Below are 22,812 nucleotides of genomic sequence, written 5' to 3' on the forward strand. Positions count from 1 at the left end.
TCGAATTATTCCACCTCAAAGTATTCAAATAGTCGACGGGACTGTCAAATATTAAGTAAGCAAGAGGCGAACATTGTGAAAATAGCCGATCTACATGCTCACAACGCCTCGCGTTGCGAGGCGTTGTGAGCATGTAGATCGGCTATTTTCCCAATGTGTATCTGCGGAACAGAGTCGCATTAAATGTAAAGATCTTCTGGGAACTCAGATTGCATTAAATGTAATACCTACAATTCCAAGTGCTTGTCAGGGTGGGGGGTCCCCAGTTCAAATATGTTTATTTTGGGGGTCACGGCCTAAAAAGGTTTGAGAACCCCTGGTATAGAGCATTAACAAATTCATCCACCAGGGGCATTGACAACTCATTCTTATGACTTCCTATCTAGCCAAGCTTTATAAACTATATCTTTTTTTAAAGAGAAAACAATAATAATAATAAAAAAAGCGAATATTCGATTTCGGTGAACAACGTCGAATAGTGACTTTGATATTCGAATATTCGAATATTTGGTGAATGACCTAGTTGGTACCCAGAAATGCTTTCAGAGGATCCTCATCATTACTACTTCCTGCGTTATCCTGCCTACTTTTAGTGTTTCTTTTTTAGATTTGCAATTAACTTTGAATGAAAATGTTGGTGTTTGTTATCGCTATTAAAGTTTTCCTCTTTCATGTCAGAATACGAATGGCGTCAACTTCTACAACATTCTGACCCAAGACCCCGATGAGGCACTCAGCAGTTCAAAGGGAAGCGACTTCATCTGTAAGACAGAGAACATTGTTTGGTTTCTTCCTTTCTTCCAGAATGTGATCTTCCCTCGGTCAGCATGTCATTACAAAACAATGGCATAATGAATGACAAATTATCGTATGCACATGAGTAGTAGAATTTGAAATGACAAATTTCTTTCCACTTCAGCCCTTAATGAATCCACGGTCGCGTCCTCTGACAGCTCTTCCCTTTTTCTACCTTTGAACATAATGTTTCAATTAGAACATCTACAGTGAAAGGCAAGGGACACACATACAACTACTTGCATTCAGAGATAATTACGCAACCAAATTAAGCAATCTTTATTTATATAGCACATTTAAAACCAACAAGAGTTGACACAAGTGTGTGCCATTTGAAGACGACCAAACAAACCAAAATAATGATCCCCAAAAGCAAGACTAAAGGAAATGAAGTAAGCAAGAGAAACTGCAACGAAGCAAATAGTTCAAAATGCTGTAAGAGGGTATTAAAAGTAAATTCAATTCATTGTGTGAACTAGACCGTTAAAAGGTTATTCAGAGACTGACTATTATTGTACCCAGTGGACACCTCAGGGACGTGTTGAGTGTACAAAGTACACTGTAAAGATTTGACGAGGTAGGTTGTATGCATTTATTGAACACCCAGCTGTCTTACCCTTCTAAAACAGTTGTCATGTCTCTGTAGCCTCTTTTACACGGAGGTTGTGTAATATTGGCCGCGACGAGCTGCCATTAACCCTCTAAGGCCCACGGTTGTAATATTACAACGTTTGTATTTTATCCAAAAAAAGGTTTAAATCATTTTATTTTAGCTCCCCCTACCACCTAAACACCACCATTGGATTCTATTGTTTAGTATTACAATGCCATTGGCCACAATATTTGCATATAAATACCCCCCACAGGGGCTGACATTCACACCCGCCACACCCGCTGAAATTCCAGAGTTTTGACGAACAACATCTCACTTTTTCATGGAAGCTATACCTCAAAAAAACATAAGTAAAATGCCTGTACTATTCTTTTTGGTGATCATTAGAATGTCTAGAACATGTACATATGTTATTATTTTGAAAAATATCCCCCATATGTAAATTAGAGCATGATTTATGATTTTTGATTTATGGCTATAAAATCTTACAAAAACATTTTTTTGAAAAAAACATTACATTTTCCTCTTAATAGGACTCCTACAACACCATCTGATTTTTTTCAATTTTTTATTTCAAGTATTTCTTAATGCGGGCCTTAGAGGGTGGCGTAGCCTCCCTAGACCCAAACAGAGCTGCAGTGCACCCTCCCCTGTGTGTCTCTTCCTGTACAGTGCATGCTGCCGTTGAGGAATCAGAGGCGTGATGCGTTGCACAACAGCATCTCCAAGTTTCAAATCTGTGCGTTCTTTCACAAAGTGAAGTGAAGGACCCCCAAAATGATATTTATTTGGCCACGGACCCCCATTCAACATATCTAGTTCCAGGGACCACCCAGAAGCAGAATTTGAGTCGCAGACGTTCGCTTTGAAAATACATACCGTATTTTCCGGACTATAAGGCGCACTTAAAAGCCTTTAATTTTCTCAAAAAACTACAGTGCGCCTTATAGTCCAGTGCGCCTTATATATGGATCATTCATTGACATTGACATTCCCTTTAGCACAGCTCCATCTGTTGGATGCTACACAATGGTAGCGCTACACAATGGTAGCGTCTATTATGTGCGCCTTATAGTCAGGTGCGCCTTATATATGAAAACAGTTAGAAAATAGACCATTCATTGACAGTGCGCCTTATAGTCCGGTGCGCCTTATAGTCCGGAAAATACTGTATATTCGAAGATTTGCACACATTTTTACGACTTTTTCAAAAATAGCAGATCTACAAGCTCGCAGCGTGGCACTCGGTGCCGCGCTGTGAGCTTGTATATCTGCTATTTTTCACTGGTTAAAGCATTCAATAATTCTAGGCCTCAAAGGACAACTCCGCCCTAAATCACTTCTAGGCTCATTTTCCTACTTATATTGATCCAAAAAGACTGTCCATGGGGTCTATTAGGCAGAAATGCCCTTGTTGTCCAGTTTCCCCTTCAGAATGCAGCGGCTCTCATAGCATAGAGTGGAGCCTATAAGCCTATCGCTTTTACAGTATTTGTTGTGTTCAAAAGTGATTTTTTTTTTCTTCATGAATGTGGTTCTAGTTGTCATTACAAACACATCCATGCCTTGGTTGTCCCACACAAGCCACCGCAATCTCATAAATAATGTTTTGGGGTGATCATTCAGCACAAGTGCCAATCAAAGTGACTGCACTGGCCAATCACAGGGCATCTTTTCCGGGACTTGGCAAAACACATAAAAGCATAACCTCTGTTTAGCAGAGTGTGATGGCTTGTGTGGGACAACGATGACATGGATGTGTTTGTAATGAAACTAGTAACACATTCATGAAAAATAAAAACACTTTTGACCACAACAAATAGTGTAAAAGCGATAGGCTTATAGGCTCCACTCTATGCTATGAGAGCTGCTGGGTTCCGCTGGGGAAACTGGACAACAAGGGCATTTCTGCCTAATAGACCCCACGGACAGTCTTTATGGATCAATATAAGTAGGAAAATGAGCCTAGAAGTGATTTAGGGCGGAGTTGTCCTTTAATGCCCTAACACCAATGCATGTAAAATGGGGAAGTGGGTTTGAACATGAACTGACGTGTGTTGACCGTGTGTAACTCGTCTCTTCTGCTTTCCGTTGTTGTCACGTGCTGGAGCAGCTCTGCTCGTCCGCCGCCACATCCGCCCTCTGCACCGCGAGTCCCTGGCACAGCTGATGAACGGGCCAATCAGGAAGAAGCTGGGCGTCATCCCCCGTAACGTGACCTGGGGAGGTACGAAGCCTTGTCTCTTATCCTGTCTTCTTTCTCTTTTATATGCAGATGGTACAGACAGTACATATAAAGCAGTTTGTATGTGATATCCAGATAGTATACAGTATGAAGCAGTGTGTATCTTATCTAGTTGCAGAAACTGTGTGTGTGTGTGTGTGTGTGTGTGTGTGTGTGTGTGTGTGTGTGTGTGTGTGTGTGTGTGTGTGTGTGTGTGTGTGTGTGTGTGTGTGTGTGTGTGTGTGTGTGTGTGTGTGTGTGTGTGTGTGTGTGTGTGTGTGTGTGTGTGTGTGTGTGTGTGTGTGTGTGTGTGTGTGTGTGTGTGTGTGTGTGTGTGTGTGTGTGTGTGTGTGTGTGTGTGTGTGTGTGTGTTGATGACATACTTTAGAGATAAAGTGTCTGTGGATAAATATTGACCCAATGAAAAGTATTAGCAAGAGCTTGTGATTAAACGACTACATTGGATCCATTTAAAGGTGCAGGTTCTTGACAGTACAGTTCACTGGTACACGGTCAACTAAAAGGATGCACCCAAGAATGGCTTGTGTCAATTGAGATCCTTTTTTTTTTTAACTCATAACATTGAAATACAGACAGAACACAGCAGAAGATATCATCAGAAAAACGGTCGTAAAACACAAAGCATATCCTTACCTCACCCTGACCCTTTGATTGCAAATACCATTTATTGTCATTGTTTTCAATGACCAGTTTAGCAGCCACCTCTAGTGGCCTTTCCAAGTGGGACACAGGTGTCCGCCTGACAGTGACGAAATGCAGATAGTATATGGAGCACTGTGTGTATTATATTATGCAGAAAGTATTCTGAATTTGTGTAATCGTAGAGCAGTTGGTTTCTCAGTTCTTTCTCGGTTTGAAATTCACGCCCGCTCTCATTCGTGTGCACCCATTTTAACTATGTATGCCCCGGGCCCCCCCTGTAAAACACAACACATGCATATCGTTGTTGTCGGGTGGAAACCTTGTATCCAAGTTTCAAATTTGTGCGTTCTTTCGCAAAGCAAAGCCCTGCTTCATCATACAAGGCCGTCGCACAAAAGTAGTGAAAACAGCAGATCTACAAGCACAGTAGATCGGCTGTTTTCACTAGTTTAAATCATTTTTTTAAATGATAAATGCAAAACAATCGGTTTTGGACATACAAGGTTTTCACCCGACAACGACGACATGTAGGCTTGAACCAACCGATAATATCATGGCATTCACCCATCAATCATGTCTTCAACTTGGCATTGTAGTTCTGTTCGTTATAACATGCCCACTTTCCAGCGTTTCAATTAGGGGTGGGCGATATGGAAAAATACAATATCACGATATTTTCCCAAGCTGTATCACGATACACGATTTTATCACGATTCTTTTTCACGTTGGTTTTGATGGTTATTTTTCAAGTTAATTGACAAAAACTAGACCCTCCTTTTGGGAGGTCTAAATTGAACTTTACAAGTAAGTAACTCTGACAGTATACAAATGAAACCAAATGTACCCTTACGGGTCCATTTGGTTTCATTTGTATACTGTCGGAGTTAAGTGGAGACCTTGACATTTTAAAGTTTGAGAACTACTGATTTAGACAAATGCAGGTTTAAATTGAATTCTGCAATGAATCTCTGTATTAACGATTGAACAGGATTTTTTACAAGGCTCCCTCAATTGTATCACGATATATACGATATCTCTGAAAAGGCATATCGTGGAGACATTGTATCGTCTCCACGATAATTATCACCATATCGCCCACCCCTAGTTTCAATTCAGAATGCCTCCCAAACGCCCCTCCATTTCTTGGACATGCATGTGGTCGCTCCGTACTCATGTGTGTAATGTACGGAGGTAGATCAAAGCCAGTGCTATGTCTTCGGTACTGGCGTGTGTTATCGTCTGCCGGTCCTATCCTCAATCGCTGGCACATAAAATAAAAAAAGGGAGGTGGGGGAGATTCCTCCCAATAGGGCCGTCACAATGATTACATGATCGTCTAATCGCAATTATTTTGTCATAATCGTTGTTGAAAAATGTTCATATTCTCAAACCATTTCAAAAATGGTGGAAATGGCCGGTCTACAAACTCACAGCGCGTCGCGTCGTTGTGAGCTTGTAGATCGGCTATTTCCACTATCAATGTTCTTTTTCAAGTATAAAGTTGTCAAATATGTCAGTAATTTCTTTGTACCTTTAGGTTATGTGTCATACCTGCCATGTCCATCTTCAAAGCCCACGAGACAAACAGGAATGTAATTGTCAACGACGGAAACACAATTAAATCTTTAATCGCAATTATTTGAGTGACAATTAATCGTCGTGTAAAATGTCATAATCGTGACAGCCCTACCTCCCACCGTCTGTTTCACACCGAAATGTGTCACAATACGAAAGTTGTATGCTCTGGAAATTCAATTTCCACTGGACTTTAACATTGTCATACCTTGCTTCCTCGTACTTGTACCAATATTGTCATACTAACCCCCCCCCCCCCCCTCCTCTGTGTGTGTGTGTGTGTAGCCCAGGCAGAGGAGGTGTTCAGCAACATGGCCGGAGACTTCATGCGTCCCGTCATAGACATCGTTGATCGTTTGCTGGACGCCGGGGTCAACGTGACCGTCTACAACGGCCAGCTGGATCTCATCGTGGACACCATGGGTATTGCATCTCGCGTTTCTATGTTCAACTAACAACTAAATTGACCCATACAAGTCTGTAACTCTGACAGTGTACAAATGGAACCAAATGAACCCTGACGGGTTCATTTGGTTCCTTGTGTACACTGTCAGAGTTAAGGGGAGACCTTGAAATGTGAAAGTATGAGAAACGCTGTAGTAAGGTGTGCCACGCCAAGGTAGCCAAGCAGTCCATTTGGTCAAAGATGAATCTCCAGCTGTGTTGTTGATTGCAGTCAAACGTGGTTGGCAGTGTTTTATATTGGTGACTGTGCAAATACTTTAGGTAAAGCCTGAACCTGGAGTGTAATCTGTAAACGTTTAATATTCAACAAAGAGTTTGTCCAGAATATAGTTCAACCTTTTGGAGAACAGGAAGCACCTTAAAGGAGTAGTTCACCCCCAACATGACTTTCTTTCTATTGATTACTTATTTTTGGTTGTTTTTATCGCATTCCTAAGCCAAAACTTTGAGGAGACTCTTTGTAGGACCAATGGGCCTCATTCACCAATAAGTTCTTAACTTTCTTCTTAACTTGTTCTTAAATTTCTTCCTAAGTGAATTCCTAAGTGAAGTCCAGTCAAATTCATGAAACGTTCTTAGGAAGGCAAAATTGTTCTTAACTCTGTTCTTATCATGATGAATGCCAATCCTCGTAACTTGAAGGGGTGTGCCAGGTAATCCTAATTATCATAGGTAGACGCCCCACATACTAATTTGCATCCCTATTACCATAGGGAGCCACCCACAAATCCCCATATAAAGCACGACTTCATGACACTCTGCAGTCGCACCTGTGTTTGATTGCTGTACACAGAACTAACAAGAAATCACTCACAGAAATAAAGTTGAGAGAATGAAGGCAAGAATAGCCTAACTAAAGTGTAAAGATGGTGGAACACTAGACTCCAAACATAAAAAAAATAATACTTATGTGGAGGTACTTCTGAAGTGAACAGCTAATTATTTGTATTTAATGAATGAGTGTATTTTATTATTTCACTATAGACATCAATGTAAAATTGCTGAAATTAGAATGTTATCCATATTTCATGTTTGGAAATGGCATTAGTTGTGGATATAAAACATTTTATTACTGAAAGCTGGTAGGTGGGTGTAGAGAGGCTTTTAAGTTAGCAGCTGCTTGCCTGTAATGGGGTGGAAGTAGGGGTGTGGTGGTTGGGATATGGTGCATGGTGCAAGGGGGGCTTTCAGGTAGGAAGGGCGTGTGGCGGCTGTTGAGATATGGGGTGAGGGTGTAAGGAGTTGGGTTATGGGGGGGGGGTGTGTGGGGGGGGGGGGAATTTTCAGACCTGTTGAAAACTAGTCAGTAAACCAGTGGTTCTAAACATTTTCATGTCAAGGACCCCCAAATTAACATGCATTCTGTAGACCACCACCTGAAAATATTTTCTGCCTGGGAAGATTTTTCAAGATTTATCAAAGTGTTTAAAAAATATCCGATCTACAAGCTCAAAATGGTCTGTAATGGTAATGCGTTTGTTTGTGAGCTTGTAGATCAGCTATTTTCAAACAAATTTTAAAACTGGGTTAAAATAGTACAACTCTTCCTTGTTTTACTGTGGACCCCCAGGACCGCTGGGGGTCCCCAAACCACACTTTGAGAACCACTGCTCTAAATATATGATACAAATATTTTGATGATTTAAATCATAATATTATACAACTGTAGAATTGATGAAACTTAAAGAATAAATTATTTTAGCACAGCATGTCACACTTAAGAACTAAAAGGCCACCCTAAGAGTGCTCTACAGTGTGCGTAGATTTTTTCTTAACATAAGAACAAATCACAGCTAAGAAAACAATGGTGAATGCCAAATCTTCTTAAAAAACTTCTTAAAGGGGTCTAAGAACAAATTTCTTCGTAAGAACGTTCGTGATGGGCCTTGTCCATAAGTCATGGCTGCCAGTTCCCACCTGATGTCGTGTGGGAGTTCTGACTGCTCCAGATCGTACTGAATAACTGCTAGCTTGCATAGCGTCTTAAGACTAGGACTCAAGTCTAGGATGTACAGGTCATCGATAAGTGTGTATGTGCCGGGTTCTCCTTTATAATAATATCCTCCAAAGATGAAGACACAACTTCCTACCATGCAACAGCAACCCTCTGTCCTCCAAAATGAGTCATTCACCTTGGGCTTAACTTTCTTCCAGGAGAAGGTCTCTGGACTGAATTTCCACATATCTTTGCAGTTCGAACCACCAAATATGTACAGCTCTCCATTGTAGGCAAAGGCTGAATGATCACAGCGTTCTTCTGCAAGATGCTGTGCAAGAGGCGTGTCCATCCAGCAGTCGGTCTCCGTGTCAAACACTCTGATGTTGTTACAGATGCCTATGTCTTCCCGGTCCTCCCAGCCACACCAGCCACAAGATACAAACATCTTTGTCCCGAAGATGGTGGCAGAGTGACCTGCTGAAGCAGGAGGTGGAGTGCCTCTGGTGTTAATGAAGGACCAGACCATCGTGGTGGTGTCCAGCTTGTAGATGTCATTAGTGTCATGGTCATGGCGGGTCGTACCTCCATGAATGTACATGACTTTCCCCAAGACACAAGCAGAGTGGTGTTTTCTCCCCTCTGGAACGGTCCCAGAAACCCTAGTCATGATCCATCTGAGGGCATCGACATCAAATGCATAAAGAATGTTGTTGCAATAGTCATACATACCATTCCTTCCATCAATAGCTCCTCCCCAGATGTAGGCGACATCTTCAATGAGCACAGCTGTGTGAAAAAGGCGACTACAGGGAACCTCAGGGGGTCGTTCTCCTGTTGTAGTCGTCACTGAGGGCAACGTCCTCCATCTCAGAGACACTGTGTTGAAGATGTACACTTTGATCTGATCTTCTCTTCTTGGTCTGCTAGGCTTAAATTCGTAACCTCCAAATGCGTACACTTTGTGTCCCACCGATACAGCAACATCATAGGCGATATTTGGGGACGCTCGCAGCTTCACTGTACAGTGCAACATTTGACATCAGCAACAAAACTGGTTTAAATTATACTTCCACCACCTTGCTCTGTAAGACAGACTTATTAAATCTTATCTATGATGTCAGTAATATGATGTCATTTAGTGTGCTGTCATAGAATATCCATATTTGGTCACAGTTGGAGCCCACTTATAACGCCTCCCAGTGTGAAATGTATGCTTCAAAAAGCAATGGAGTTCATGAGTATGTTCACAACACACCCAAAGTGTGTTTGAAGACAACAAAACATTTCCATAGGTCTACCTATAACAAGGTGAGAACACAGCAGCAACATGTGTGAATTGTTGCGACACAAGAAGGCTAGCAAATGGAATGATGGAAATGTGATTAATTCCCATATTTGTAATTCCTTTAGAATTGTTGTCCTTTCACAAGAAGACTCAGCTTCTACCCACAGAATAAAATCACAGTTAGTCTCACACAATAAAAGGAGTCCACACCAGTGCAAGTGGGTTTTCTGTTAGTTGTATTGAAAATATAGTCAGAGTTTAAATTGTACTGTACAAGTACAGTATAGAGCATTTTCACCCATAGTATCTCTCAGTACAAAGCATAATAATTTCACATATATAGTTGAGTGTACACAGCATAGAAGACTTTCATTGGCCAATAGAAAATAACAATATAGAACATAACAATAGATATCAGATGTTTTCATGTTGTTGGCCCCAGTCGTAAGGCCAGATAGTATGTTTGGCAATATCATTTTGTTATCCTGTGTCCTGGGCAGTCTGACATTTATTGAGATATCATTTCCCTGGTCAACATCTTTGTACAGACCTGGAGTGGAGACATCTCGTCACAATGGATTAGTTATCAGATCAAAACAAAATAACCTTGACACTTTTAAAACTGAAAGTGTTGTCTAACACTAAAATGTAATTTTATATTGATATCAATCAATCCTTATCCATCAAATCCCCCCCTAGACAAGACTTGAAGGAGTTAAAGTGTCAAAGGAATGCTGTGAAAAGGGGCAGACTTTTTAAAAGTATTTGAAACAGAACATAATAATTGAACAATTTAAGTCAAAAACATTTCGATAGTTTTTAAAGAGGAGAGTCAAAAGAACTGTATATTTCCAAAGGTATTTAAATCAGAATATCATAATTACAGGACTGTATAATTTGGAATCAGTATTCCTAAAACAAATAATTAACAAAATGTTTCATTAGGGGGGAGCCAAGGATATTTTCTCAAATAGGCCTGTTTAATTTGGGGCCTGTTTAAGTTTAGTTAACATGAGTTAGAATATTTTTATGAGAGTGAGGAGAAAATCACACGTTCCTTAAAATATATTGATAGGAAAAGGAAATCTTTTATCCATCAATAACAAATACATTGTCCTGTCGCACCATGACAAACTTTATCACTAAATTTAGAATCTTTCCAAAGTTTCTTCACAGCCTCACCTGGGTTTGGTGGGGTGCACTACAAAGAGTGCATTTAATGAAAGAGAAGGATATATATTTTTTTTTCTTTAGAAGTTTTGATTTATTTGGTGAAGTCATCACCTGAGATTGACGAATGTAGAATTTTTTGAAATTTTGATTAGTGTGGTGGAGCAGTCATGGTCCATTCCCTTGCTTGACCTATGACCTTCGCGATATGTCCCAGCCAGGGTGGACTTTTTTTTTTACTCCACAACAGTAAGGTAGGACCTCTGTCCTCATCATTTCAGTAAGGTTTTATAACCAATATGACATTTCCGTATTTAACATTTCCAGGACGAGGCTATGAGATCTTATCAAAATAAGAGAGTTGTATGTTGTGACAAGACAGCTGTAAATATTAACAAAAATGATATAGGAACTCATGTGACTTGAATCCTCGTACTCACGAAAAATGATCCTTCTTCACAGATCATGGGAAGAGATATGGACCGTCTGTCATAGATAAGTCAATTAATCTGAAAAATAAAATAAACATCAGAATTACTTGGAAGTTAAGACCATTGATTCTGGATGGAGACCCACGCATGCATTTGTGTCTCCATCCGGAATCAATGGGGAAACATTTATTATAATCAAATTATCAGCGTAGGAATGCGACAAAAACTAAAAGAATATTATTGAACTCAAGTCTCCATGGGGTGAGTAATCGATAGAAAGTCATTTTGGGGCTGAACTACTCAATTCAGCACTCTTACTGACTATTTAAGAGAAGTGCCTGAAATGCCTGAAATGTTTCTGCATGTGGGAAAACCTCAGCGTTACAGAATTGGGATTAGTAACGATGTACATAATCATCCACATTAAAACAAACGTCGCAGACTTAACATATTGAACTGCCCCTGTCTTACCAAGTAGGGATGGGACGATATGAAAATGTCATATCACGATTATTGTGACAAAAGAAATCACGGTTTATGATATTATCGCGATAATCAAAATCCATTATCTTCGGGCGGAACATTTGCCAAAAAATAGCAGATCTACAAGCTCACAACGTGTCGCGACGCGATGTAAATCGGCTATTTTTTGGCAAAGACATTTGATAGAGTGAAAAAAAGATGTATCAAGTACATATATTATAAGTACCTTTTACCAATTATAGAGGGTTCAAGTGGTACCGGATATACAGCTCGGCTAATAAAAGGTGAATTGATCCCAGTGCATGACGGAGGAAGATAAATGTAATCGCCACGATACGATTATCGTGAGTGTTTTTGATCACGATAAACGGTGATATCGCGTAACGTACCATCCCTATTACCAAGTATGCTTCTGTGTACTTAAAAGTACTTCAAACTTATGCCACATCCCACTTATGACATTATATAATTGGACCAAAGGCATTGACATGACCATGACTATCACTCTTAATCCAGGGATGCCACAGTCCAAGGGTGCCTCAGAATAATCTGATAACATTTGGAATTCATCAGTATCACTTCACTATGCTTAGTAAAACAGACCTGATTTGCACTGTACTTGATGAGTTATTTTTCCATCTGCGGTCAACACTCTTCATCAAAAATGGCAGATCTACAAGCTCACGATGCCTTGTGAGCTTGTAGACCTACTATTCTTTGGTGAACCTTCCCACCCAGAATAGTGATGCTGGGGTTCAAGTGGTTAAACGTCAAGTCTAAAGTTATTTTCAGTCAGTTTTGAATGGAAACGGATATTTCTCCAATTAAGATTCTAAAAAAAGGGGTTGCCCCGAGTCAAAAAAAAAAGTTTGAAAACCCCTGTTTTAATCAGGATGCAATAGAGTAGAACAGTGGTTCTCAAAATGGATTCCAGGGACTCTGTGGGTTCCTTTTTAAGGGGGGTCTAAATTGACCCATGCAAGTCTTTAACTCTGACGGTGTACAAATGGAACCAAATGAACCCATTAGGGTTCATAACGGGTTCATTTGGTTCCATTTGTACACTGTCAGAGTTAAAGGGGAGACCTTGAAATGTGAATGTTTGAGAAACACCAGAGTATGCGTTGAATGCACTGTGACGCTCCCTCTATCCTCTCAGGTCAGGAGCTGTGGGTCAAGCGGCTGAAGTGGGCGGGGCTACCAGCCTTTAGCAAGCTGAGATGGACGGCCCTGGATGACCCCGCCTCCCCGGGCCTGACCGGAGCCTTCTGCAAGACCTACCACAACTTCTCCTTCTACTGGATCCTCAAAGCAGGACACATGGTAAACCATAGATTCTGTACTAGCCCATTTAGGCCCTGAACACATTATGACGCAATATTTTATGCTTTAAATATAAACAAATAGCAGATTTTTTTTTTTTTTTTGGCTTTTTTATGCCTTTATTGATAGGACAGTAGACTGACAGGAAATGGGGAGAGAGATGGGGAATGACATGTGGCAAAGGTCGTCCGGATCGGGAATCGAACCGGCGACGCCAGCAGGCATCATAGCCTAGTATGTGGTATGCGCCTTGACCAACAGGCCAGCGGGCGCCCGACAAATAGCAGATCTACAAGCTCACAGCGCGCTGCGAGCTTGTAGATCTGCTATTTTTGAAAAATCGTGAAAATTAGAATTTTGACCCGATTCTATAAGTGTCTTTTGAAAAAGATTTTTGAAAAAAACCTATGTTTCTATGTCAGCAATCTGGCCAGCCATCGTCAAAGAAAAGGTCCTTTTCACTTAACTGGAGCTCAGTCAGTCTGTTCTTGAGAGACTACTATGTCAGTGGTGCTCAAACCTTTTCACGTGAAGGACCCCCAAAAAGATATTTATTTGGCCACGGACTCCCATTTCAAAATATCTAGTTCCAGGGACCACCCAGAAGCAAAATTTGAGTTGCAAACGTTCGCTTTGAAAATACATTATATTCAAAGATTTGCACACATTTTCACGACTTTTTTCAAAAATAGCAGATCTACAAGCTCGCAGCGCGGCACTCGGTGCCGCGCTGTGAGCTTGTATATCTGCTATTTTTCACTGGTTAAAGCATTCAATAATTCTAGGCCTAAATGGGCTAGTAAGACTCCTCAGGGCAACATGCCAACAAGCCAAGAATTGGCACAACCTCCTATTACCCCTGTACTTCCCCTAACAGATTAACTTGAACATCATTTTTCAAAGGGCCCTGTGTGCCATTTAGATCAAAAAGATTTTGAAAAGATGTCAAAATGACCTGAGATCAGAGAGATGCTTTTCTCTGTGTGTTGGCTCCCTCGTGTGGCTGCTTGAGAAAATGCTCATTCTAGCTGGTGGACACTTTTTTTTTGTATTCATTCAGCTCTAGCTCTGGAACCATTTTGTCCGATTGACAAAATTATTTTTGAATGAGGGGGGCCTCATTCAACAGTAAAGAAAAACATACAAAATCTTGGCGCATGGACCTTGGAGCCATTTTTGCCTCTGGCACGGATAGAGTTAATATAGAAAAAAAGAAACCTTCACATTTTGTTCATGTTGAAAAAATGGCACATTAGATGTGTTTACTGCACCACTCATCCAGATTTGGTTAATGTTTTTTGCTGATTTGCTTTTGACAGATACCGTCAGACCAGGGACCCATGGCTTTACAGATGCTGAGGATGGTGACCCAGCGGGCCTGATCTCTCACGTCCCCCGGATGGCAGCTGGAATGCCTTGACAATCACAAATGGACACGTTATCAGCACTCCGATCAACCAAATTGTCACGTTTAATCGCATCTTTTTAAATCGTTGCTGTTTGAACAATAAAGTAATTTCTTTTTTGTAAATGCTGCTGGCCTTTTTTGTTTGAGATAAAATGCATATTCGTGCTCATTGTAAAAGAAGTTGACAGGGAATTTTGTCAGGAAATGATGACTGTTTTAATTAAATTAAGTCAATATGGAGCAATATAGTAAGCCTTCATCAATGTCTTCTTTATGGCAGGGGTCCCCCGATGATTAGCTTAATGTGCAATATTGTTTTCTCACTCGACGGTAAACAAACATACAGTATAGGTGTATACTATACAGGGTATCTGCACATTTCTAAAGATCCAATTTGATTTGACTTTTTAATGCCAAATTATCAAATATGTAAATATTAGGCAAATATTGTGAAAATACAAGCTCACAAAGCCTGAGCTTATTTGCCTGTTTTCACTATATCAGTGGAACAAAGTCTGGGGTTCTTCCCAGTTCAAATATGATTCCATTATGGAACCTCACATTCTGTTCTGGTTACAAGTTGTACTGTACAAGTCTGGCTGTTGGTTGTGAGCAGTCTTTCAGTCCATTGTTGTAACATGTGAGCAACAGAGAACACTGCAGGACTTTAAAGCCATGCTATGTGGTGCCATTGAACAGCCAGAGTCTGCAGACTGGGCTTCTTTTCTTTCTCTCTGAGACAACTCATACAGCGCTTCCTCAGGCTGGTACAAACCCTGATTCCGTTGGTAAGATTGCAACACTCTTCTAGAAAGGGAGGAAGGTGTCCTTCAACTGAATGGCTCCCTGTCGGGCCCAGGCCCACATGGATGGATTATAGACCAGGCTAAAGAGGCCCTTCACCCTTCATCTCCTGGCAGAGATAACAGTTTGATTGGTGGGGACCCCGTACCCTGACACTTACATTTTGTGAAACATGGTTCACAACGCCATGCTCACAACGCCTCGCAACGCTATTTTCACAATTTCTGCCCTCTATGCACTTACATTTTATGTTGGTTTGTTTACTGTTGAGTGAGAAAACAATGTTGCACATTAAGTTAATCATCTGGGGACCCCCCAAAATAATTTCATGTACAGTAAGCGGTGACCACATAAACTGGTTGAACCAACAGGGGCCCCCAAATAGCACCTTTTTTAAATGATTACAAAGTTATGTAAAATGGGATACTAATTAAGAATATTCATAGGTTGCATTTGTAGTCCTACAGCGGCCGTGTTGAGGACCAACACAAGTGTGCTGATTGGTGTAGATTAGAACATTAACCAATCAGACAACTGAAACACCTGTGCTGGTCCTCAACATGGACTGCGTAGGACTCCAAATGCAACCCATGAATACAGAGAACCTCAAATACAAATACACCGGAAAATATGAATACATATTGCATAGTGAATCAGAAACACATTATTGTTAATGTATTTCTGTCTCATGAAGATTTTCCCCAAGCAGACAAACTGAGACCCGAGTCCCTCATGACGACGTCTCCACCCTCTGCTCCTGGGTGTAGCTGAGGCTGCGTCTGCCCCAGTGGCTCTCTGGGACCAGGAAGCCCTCCCGCGTCACCGGCTCCACCAGCAGCTCCACCAGGCCCGGGGGCTCGGCCAGCGGCAGCTCCGTCACCCGGAACAGGGTGGAGTAGGAGCGGCCCACCAGCTCGGGCCGCCCCGGGGGCACCCGGGGGTCCGGCCCCCGCAGGCGTCGCCAGTACACCCTGAAGTGACGCGCCAGCCGCGCCGGGTAGCTCCAGCGCAGCGTGGCGTTGAGGACCAGGCTGCTGGCGTCGCTGCTGCTGCCGACGCTCCGCAGCCACACCACGTCGTAGATGCACACGCCCTGGACCGACTGGAGGGGAGCCGACAGGCTGGCCTCGTCCAGGACCTGACGGGGAGGGCAAAGAGACAGTAGATCAAAGCCCTGAATAGGGAATGAAGGAGGTTTATGTGTTAAATGTTATTAAATTACAGTAAAATAACTACAAATGCAACATTTAACATGGTCACTTTAACAAGGTATTATATTATATTCTCCACACTTGTATTCTCCCCAGCTTGACAAAATGGTATATTACCAGGTTCCGCAGGTCAGCTGCACAGGTGCAATGCATTATTGTTAATTGTGGCACGTTTACTAACATGCTAAGTTTAGCTGCACTTGAAAAACCATTCCAGCCCAAGAAACCATAGAAACCTGTGTAAAAAACTGACAAAAGTCTTCGTCTTTTTTTTTTTTCAGACATCTGCGAGGCGTTGTGAGCATGTAGATCTGCTATTTTCACAATATAACCGTGTTATCCAAAATGTAATGCCTATTTTCCATGAGGACTCCCATCTTTGCCATACCCTAGCTTTTGCTGAACTGACGCCACTGCAGTTTCCTGCACCCTTCCAGCATGTGCTACAGTAAATGGTAAATGGTGCATTTATATTGCGCCTTTATCCAAGGCGCTTTACGTAGATTGTGCATTGCATTCACCCATTCACACACCGATGGCAGGGGAAACCTAGCCTAGCTGAGCTAGACATCCCAGCCATGTTAAAACAAGGAGGGGATAGATACTGCAGTTAGTTAGCTAGATGCATTAGTATCTAGGCTGGCCCCAGGCTAGGGGAAACCATGCAAGGCACCAACCTGCTCACCGGGAGCAACTACGGGTTCAAAGTCTTGCTCAAGGACTCTTCGACACTTAACTCTGGGGGAGCCCGGGATCGAACTGGGAACCCTTCAGGAACCCCCCGTGTTCTAATGACGGGTTCTCTACCCCTGAGTAGTTTAATTGACTACATACAAATGGCCCATCCATTGTCACACTGTATTTCAAGACAAAGGTCGGGGAATGTATATCACCTGCCCCCCATATGCATATTGGTATTCAGGTGGAAAGTGCAGTCGTCCTGCATAGAGAATCATCCTCTGTGAACCACCATAATGTATAATACATAACCTGTACATATACAGTATAAACTGTCTTTCCTGGTATTATTAGCTGTGTATATTCTATAAATGGGACTGATCGCTACTGGGAGGTGAGTTGGGACTTGATCGCCCTGGCTGGGTCACCTGAGTGAGGGGTATGTTGTTCTATATTAAATACCAAATTACTTGTGAAAAGGTATTAAACATTGTTTTCAATAGACAAAGTAATTGCATAGCAAACAATACAACAGAGGATAATAGGCTACATTTAATTTTCAGTTGATCCAAAAGAAAAACCTTGTCAACCATGATATGGACAATTCTGTTATTTGTGTCATGTCGATGAGGTTCAGTAACTTGTTGCCCTAAGCAACTGGGAATTGATCATTTGCCCTTAGTGTGGGGATTTAAGGGGAGCAAATGCAAATTTCGTGCAAATTTGTCTTAAAGTGCAACACATTTTGCACAGATGTAGCCTAGGGCTTGCTCTAATGATTTAGCTAGGGCGCCCGAGCCGACGACCTTCGGGGCCGCCACAGCGGCCAAATCAAGTTGGCCTCCCATTGACTTTCTATACAGGAGGAAAATACCCAGAAAAAAAACTTTTTTCTGGGTATTTAAGTAGGATGTGAGGGGTCTAACTAGTGGTCTGTCATCATGTTGAATCCATTGCAAGCATTTGTTTTGCACAAAAAACATTCCTTGGGCTACAAATGGCCCCAGAGAACGATGGTTTAGTGATGAAAAGCGATGAGTCATCACTTTTCAGAGTTTTGTGGGTGTTTTCTGGAGCTGTGGTGCCCCCGAAGGTCGCCGACTCGGGCGCCCTACCTAAATCATTAGAGCATGCCCTGAGCTATCTGTGCAAAATTTTGCACTTTTAGACTGATTAGCACGAGAGAAAAAAAACCCTAAGGCCTCCGACTAACATGAATGCTCACCCATACATGCATCGTTTTCTGAGGCCATTTCTAGCCCAAGGAATGTTTTTTGTGCAAAACAAATGCCTGCAATGGATTCAGCATCATGACAAACCCCAAGTTATACCCCTCAGATCCTACTTAAATACCCAGAAAAAAAAAGGTTTTCTGGGTATTTTCCTCCTGTATAGAAAGTCAATGGGAGGCCAACTTGATTTGGCCGCTGTGGCGGCCCCGAAGGTCGTTGGCTCGGGCACCCTAGCTAAATCATTAGAGCAAGCTCTGGGCTACATCTGTGCAATTCTTTGCACTTTAAGACAAATTTGCACGAAATTAGCATTTGCTCCCCTTAAATCCCCACACTACCTTGGCTGTTGAGCTCCCTGTGGAAAACTGATAAACAGTGCCATCTTGTGGATAGAATTGAGAACGCATTACAATCACACTACTGGTTCAAATAATAGTGTGGACTGGACTGTGGATGATTAGATCCTCTGCTGTGCATAACAGGAAATTGAATATGTTTTAATTTTTAACATGCATCTTGTGTTCTTTATATTGTCTTTATAACCTGAAGTTTATTCAAAGCCGCAGTATGTGTTTGTTTTTTCAGACGGCTGAACATAAAGTCCTGTAAAATTGCATATAGTTTCGAAGAGGCTGAAATTGAATTGGTACCACATAGTTGGAATGACCCAAATGCATAGTTCTATGCCACCTGAATGGCAGGGATGAGCCATCGGAGTGATTAGCCTCCATCCATTCGTATGGATCTCCTCTTTACATTATTCTAGCATTCATAAATGCTATTCACTTAGCATGGACACAGAAGTTGTCTAGACCAGGGACGTGCTGGCCATTGGGAAAAGCGGGACAACTCCCGAATGGCCGGTTCATTCCCGGCCAGTCCAGGCCGGCCATTAGGAAAAAAATAAAATGTCGGCCTTCGTTCCATTTTGGGGGCTGGGCGGCCAACAAAGTAAATCGTCTCTGTCGGGCAGAAACCTTGTATCTCCAAGTTTCACATTTTTTCGCAAAGCAAAGCCCTGCTTCATCATACAAGGCTGTCGCACAAAAGTAGTGAAAACAGCAGATCTACAAGCACACAACGCCTCGCACTGCTGTTTTCGCTAGTTTAAATCATTTTTAAAATGGTTTTGGACATACAAGGTTTCCACCCGACGAAATATAACTCATGTAATTGGCCCACTGGCTTGTCACTTCTGAATGGCAAATCTTTGAGTAGCAGCAGCAGCGCTATAGAGAGAGATCTCTCTCTATAGCGCACAATGAGGGCCTCTACAACTCATTTTCCCGGGCTGAATCAGGGGCCCAGCATGTCCCTGGTCTAGACTAAACTCAAACATCATATAGCATCAAAACAACCTTTTGATATTTTTCAATAAGCTTCTGAAGACAAAAACCTTTATCAAAAGCACATTTTGTATATAAAACAAATTGTGACTGTGACTGTATATCCCTTGGGCACATTGGTTCCTGTGTGTTGTTTTGTTACAGTTATTTATAGTGGGAGATTAATGTGTTATGCCATACAATGTTATTGTTATATAATTCATTGTATGTGTTCAATACACCAACACAGAGCTTTGTCATCAGCGCGTCATAGCTGGGGGCGGAGTCAAGCGTGGGGGAAATATTTAACAACCCCCATTAGTAGAATGGGGTTTTCCGTGTTTTCAAATCCGATTTTTTAATAGTATAGCGATGTTTTAATTAATTGCAATGTCTTACATTGATTCCTTGGTTGCCAATGGACAAAAAATGATGCATTTAAAATTAAACAGCTTTGGGATTAAATATTGTCTGATATTATTAAGGACAGGTCGCATCATCAAAGACCATGGGTTATCTAGACTATCCGTCTGGTATTAGACACTGTTACATTTTTTTTATGATAAATTAAACTTATCGTATCAAAAAACGAAAAGCATTAATTAATCAATGATGGGTATAGAGCACATTAAATGAATTCCAGTTGTCTACAGCCATTAACAGCTTGTTATCATGCAAGGATTACACACTGACACAACGCAACACAACACAATCCTATCCTAAATAGTTTCAAACCTGCAGAAAATACTTTTAAACTGGCGTCGATCCTGACATATATTCAAAGATCAGGTCTCTATCCTACTTGAACTCACTACGATGTGTTCTATAAACAACATTGACGACTTAACGACTGTTGTTTTTTGATATTAGAGTAAGTTTAATTGATCATATATTGTAAGGGTGTCTCTACTAGGTGATTAAAGACATAATGTAAACAGGTTTTGTAGCATAGAGGGAAGAGGGGGATCACGGGTGCGGTGCTTATATTGTGCAACTCTGACACATGCACGGGGGATAATCTGAGTCTGATTATAAACCACTTAATTACATTGATTCCTTACTGCAAATGGACAAAAAACTATCTGCAGTAGCATCGGGATTAATTGTTGTCCTTATAGGACTGGTCGGATCAATGCCATGGTTATCTGACTGATTTAATCACCTGGTAAGAGACACACTTTCACATTTTCATGAACATGATCAATTACACTAATCACAATATCAAAAAACAAAGGCCATTAATTCAGCAATGATGTTCATGGAACACGTACGGGAAGGACACAGGAGGAGGATGCCATTGTAAGTGTATTAGGCAATGGGAATGGGTTTAGACCATATTCACGTTTCAAATCTATTGACGACTAATGGGCCTGGCTGTTGGATTTATATTGTGGCACGTTTAATTGATCATATCTCATATTAATATTAGTGTCTCTACCAGGATTGAAATGAACACTGCATGTGCAAACATGTTTTTTTGTAACACAGGGAGTAGAGTAGATGGAGAGAAAAACAGATCTCCGATCTCAACTCATGCTTGTGTAACTTGGATAGCCTACAGAAACGACAGATCTCCATCTCAGTCAGTGCTTGTGTAATTTGCGGGGAATATATTAATCTGACTCTGATTACAAACCACTTGAACTCCGACTTCTATATCCTATATGCCAGGGAGAACATAACCGGGGTCCAACCTAGCTTGTTGATTTTTGGCACGGCATAGATTGGCAAAAATAGATTTGGTGTAGTAGACTGAATATCTGGTCAATTAACGTATAAAGAGTACAATTTGGGTCCCGTTTTATTCCAGAGGTTTTGATGAGGCAGGAGTAGTAGTTTAGACGAGGTGGCGAGGTACAGTAGCTCCGTGCTGCACAGCGGTGCGTTCAATCAATCAATCAGTCATCCATAATAGGCTTGTTATCTTAATAATAAGTGAACTTTCCGACGGCAAGTGAGCGATTGCGTTCCAGAAGTCCTTCTGATAGATTTTTCTTGGCTGTCGAGTGTTTTATCGTCCAAAAAAATCGCTCTGAACGTGATTAAAACGATAGTGTACTGTTTACGCTGTATTAACTCAATGGGGAAAGGCGGTTTGTTTTCCCCCACGCTCAAGGCGGATGTGACGTTTATGGGCGTTCCTTTCTAGCTCCGTGTTGGTGTATGCCCTGAGGCAAAGGAATATCAATGTGGTGAAAGAAATGCAAAATGCCCCCCTTTCCATGCCATACCTGAAGGCAGCATTCAAGAGAATCGTCTTGTCCAAACTCTCCTGAACTTCAATGCACCATCTTATGTTGAAAGAATTTCCCTCCCTGTGTGGAAATACATGCTGTGTGCCACATCTACAGTATTCACTTGATTATGCTTAGTTTAGTGTGTTATCGAACACAGAAAATAGCCGACCTCCAAGCTCACAACGCGTCGCCCTGTGACGCGCTGTGAGCTTGGAGGTCTGCTATTTTCAATATTTTCACCATAAGGCCCTTTTAGAAATGTCAGCCCCTGCCTCTCTAACATTCTCTGCACGCCCCTGCCTGAAGGGAACAGTCAAAAGGAAAAGAAGAAGAATATTGTCACGTGACCTCACCATGAACTCTCCCACTCGGCAGCTGAAGGGCGTGTCATGAGGCTCGCCCTCCCGCTCTATGATCACACACACCTCCCTCAGTGCACAGCCGAGCAGCTCCAACTGGGAACACCTGCCCACAGCGCCACCCACAGGAGACACACAGATTAGCTTTCTCAGTATCCTCCACTGATTTCAGTCATTGAATTGGATTCCATATAGAGATGTTGCTCTCGGAAAGGTGGCAAAGGTTACGTAGCATTTTTGAGAAGCTCCATATCTGTAGATTATATTTTGGTGTGATAACCCTTCCAGAGACACAGATAAATTGGTGTTATCAGCTGCTAAAGTTGTTGTCCCGTTAACTTTACAATACAGGAAAAACAAAAATGCAATAAAGTAATCTTCTTTAAAGGGATACTTTCACCTAAAGGGGTTGAGGGGCAGATTACACAGTGACATGAGCTTCTCTGAAAACGGTCTGAAACAGTCTGAAGCTCATGTCACAGTGTAATATGCCCCTCGCCCCCCAACAACAGCTGACCAGTACAGTAAGTAGTCATACAGTCAGGCTATACAGACAATTAATTTGATTGGCTTATAATTGCGCATCCCCACA

General features: G+C 41.6%; 1 protein-coding gene across 2 annotated transcripts in view; it reads left to right on the top strand.

Annotated features, from left to right (window-relative positions):
• The window catches only part of scpep1 (serine carboxypeptidase 1), a 50,103-nt gene that overhangs the window by 8,895 nt on the left and 18,396 nt on the right, over positions 1-22,812 (top strand). Inside the window, exons 9-13 of one of the 2 annotated variants that reach the window (XM_080724332.1) lie at positions 679-763; positions 3,522-3,635; positions 6,156-6,293; positions 12,803-12,966; positions 14,286-14,453. In XM_080724332.1, the coding sequence (XP_080580458.1) occupies positions 679-763; positions 3,522-3,635; positions 6,156-6,293; positions 12,803-12,966; positions 14,286-14,348 (564 nt within the window). In that variant the 3' untranslated portion in view covers positions 14,349-14,453. Of the gene's footprint in view, positions 1-678; positions 764-3,521; positions 3,636-6,155; positions 6,294-12,802; positions 12,967-14,285; positions 14,454-22,812 lie in introns of those variants that run through there. The other variant, XM_080724331.1, reaches the window with a different exon arrangement.

Source organism: Nannobrachium achirus (genome assembly GCF_963921795.1).
Source record: "Nannobrachium achirus genome assembly, chromosome: 4".
In the NCBI taxonomy this organism is placed as follows: Eukaryota; Metazoa; Chordata; class Actinopteri; order Myctophiformes; family Myctophidae; genus Nannobrachium; species Nannobrachium achirus.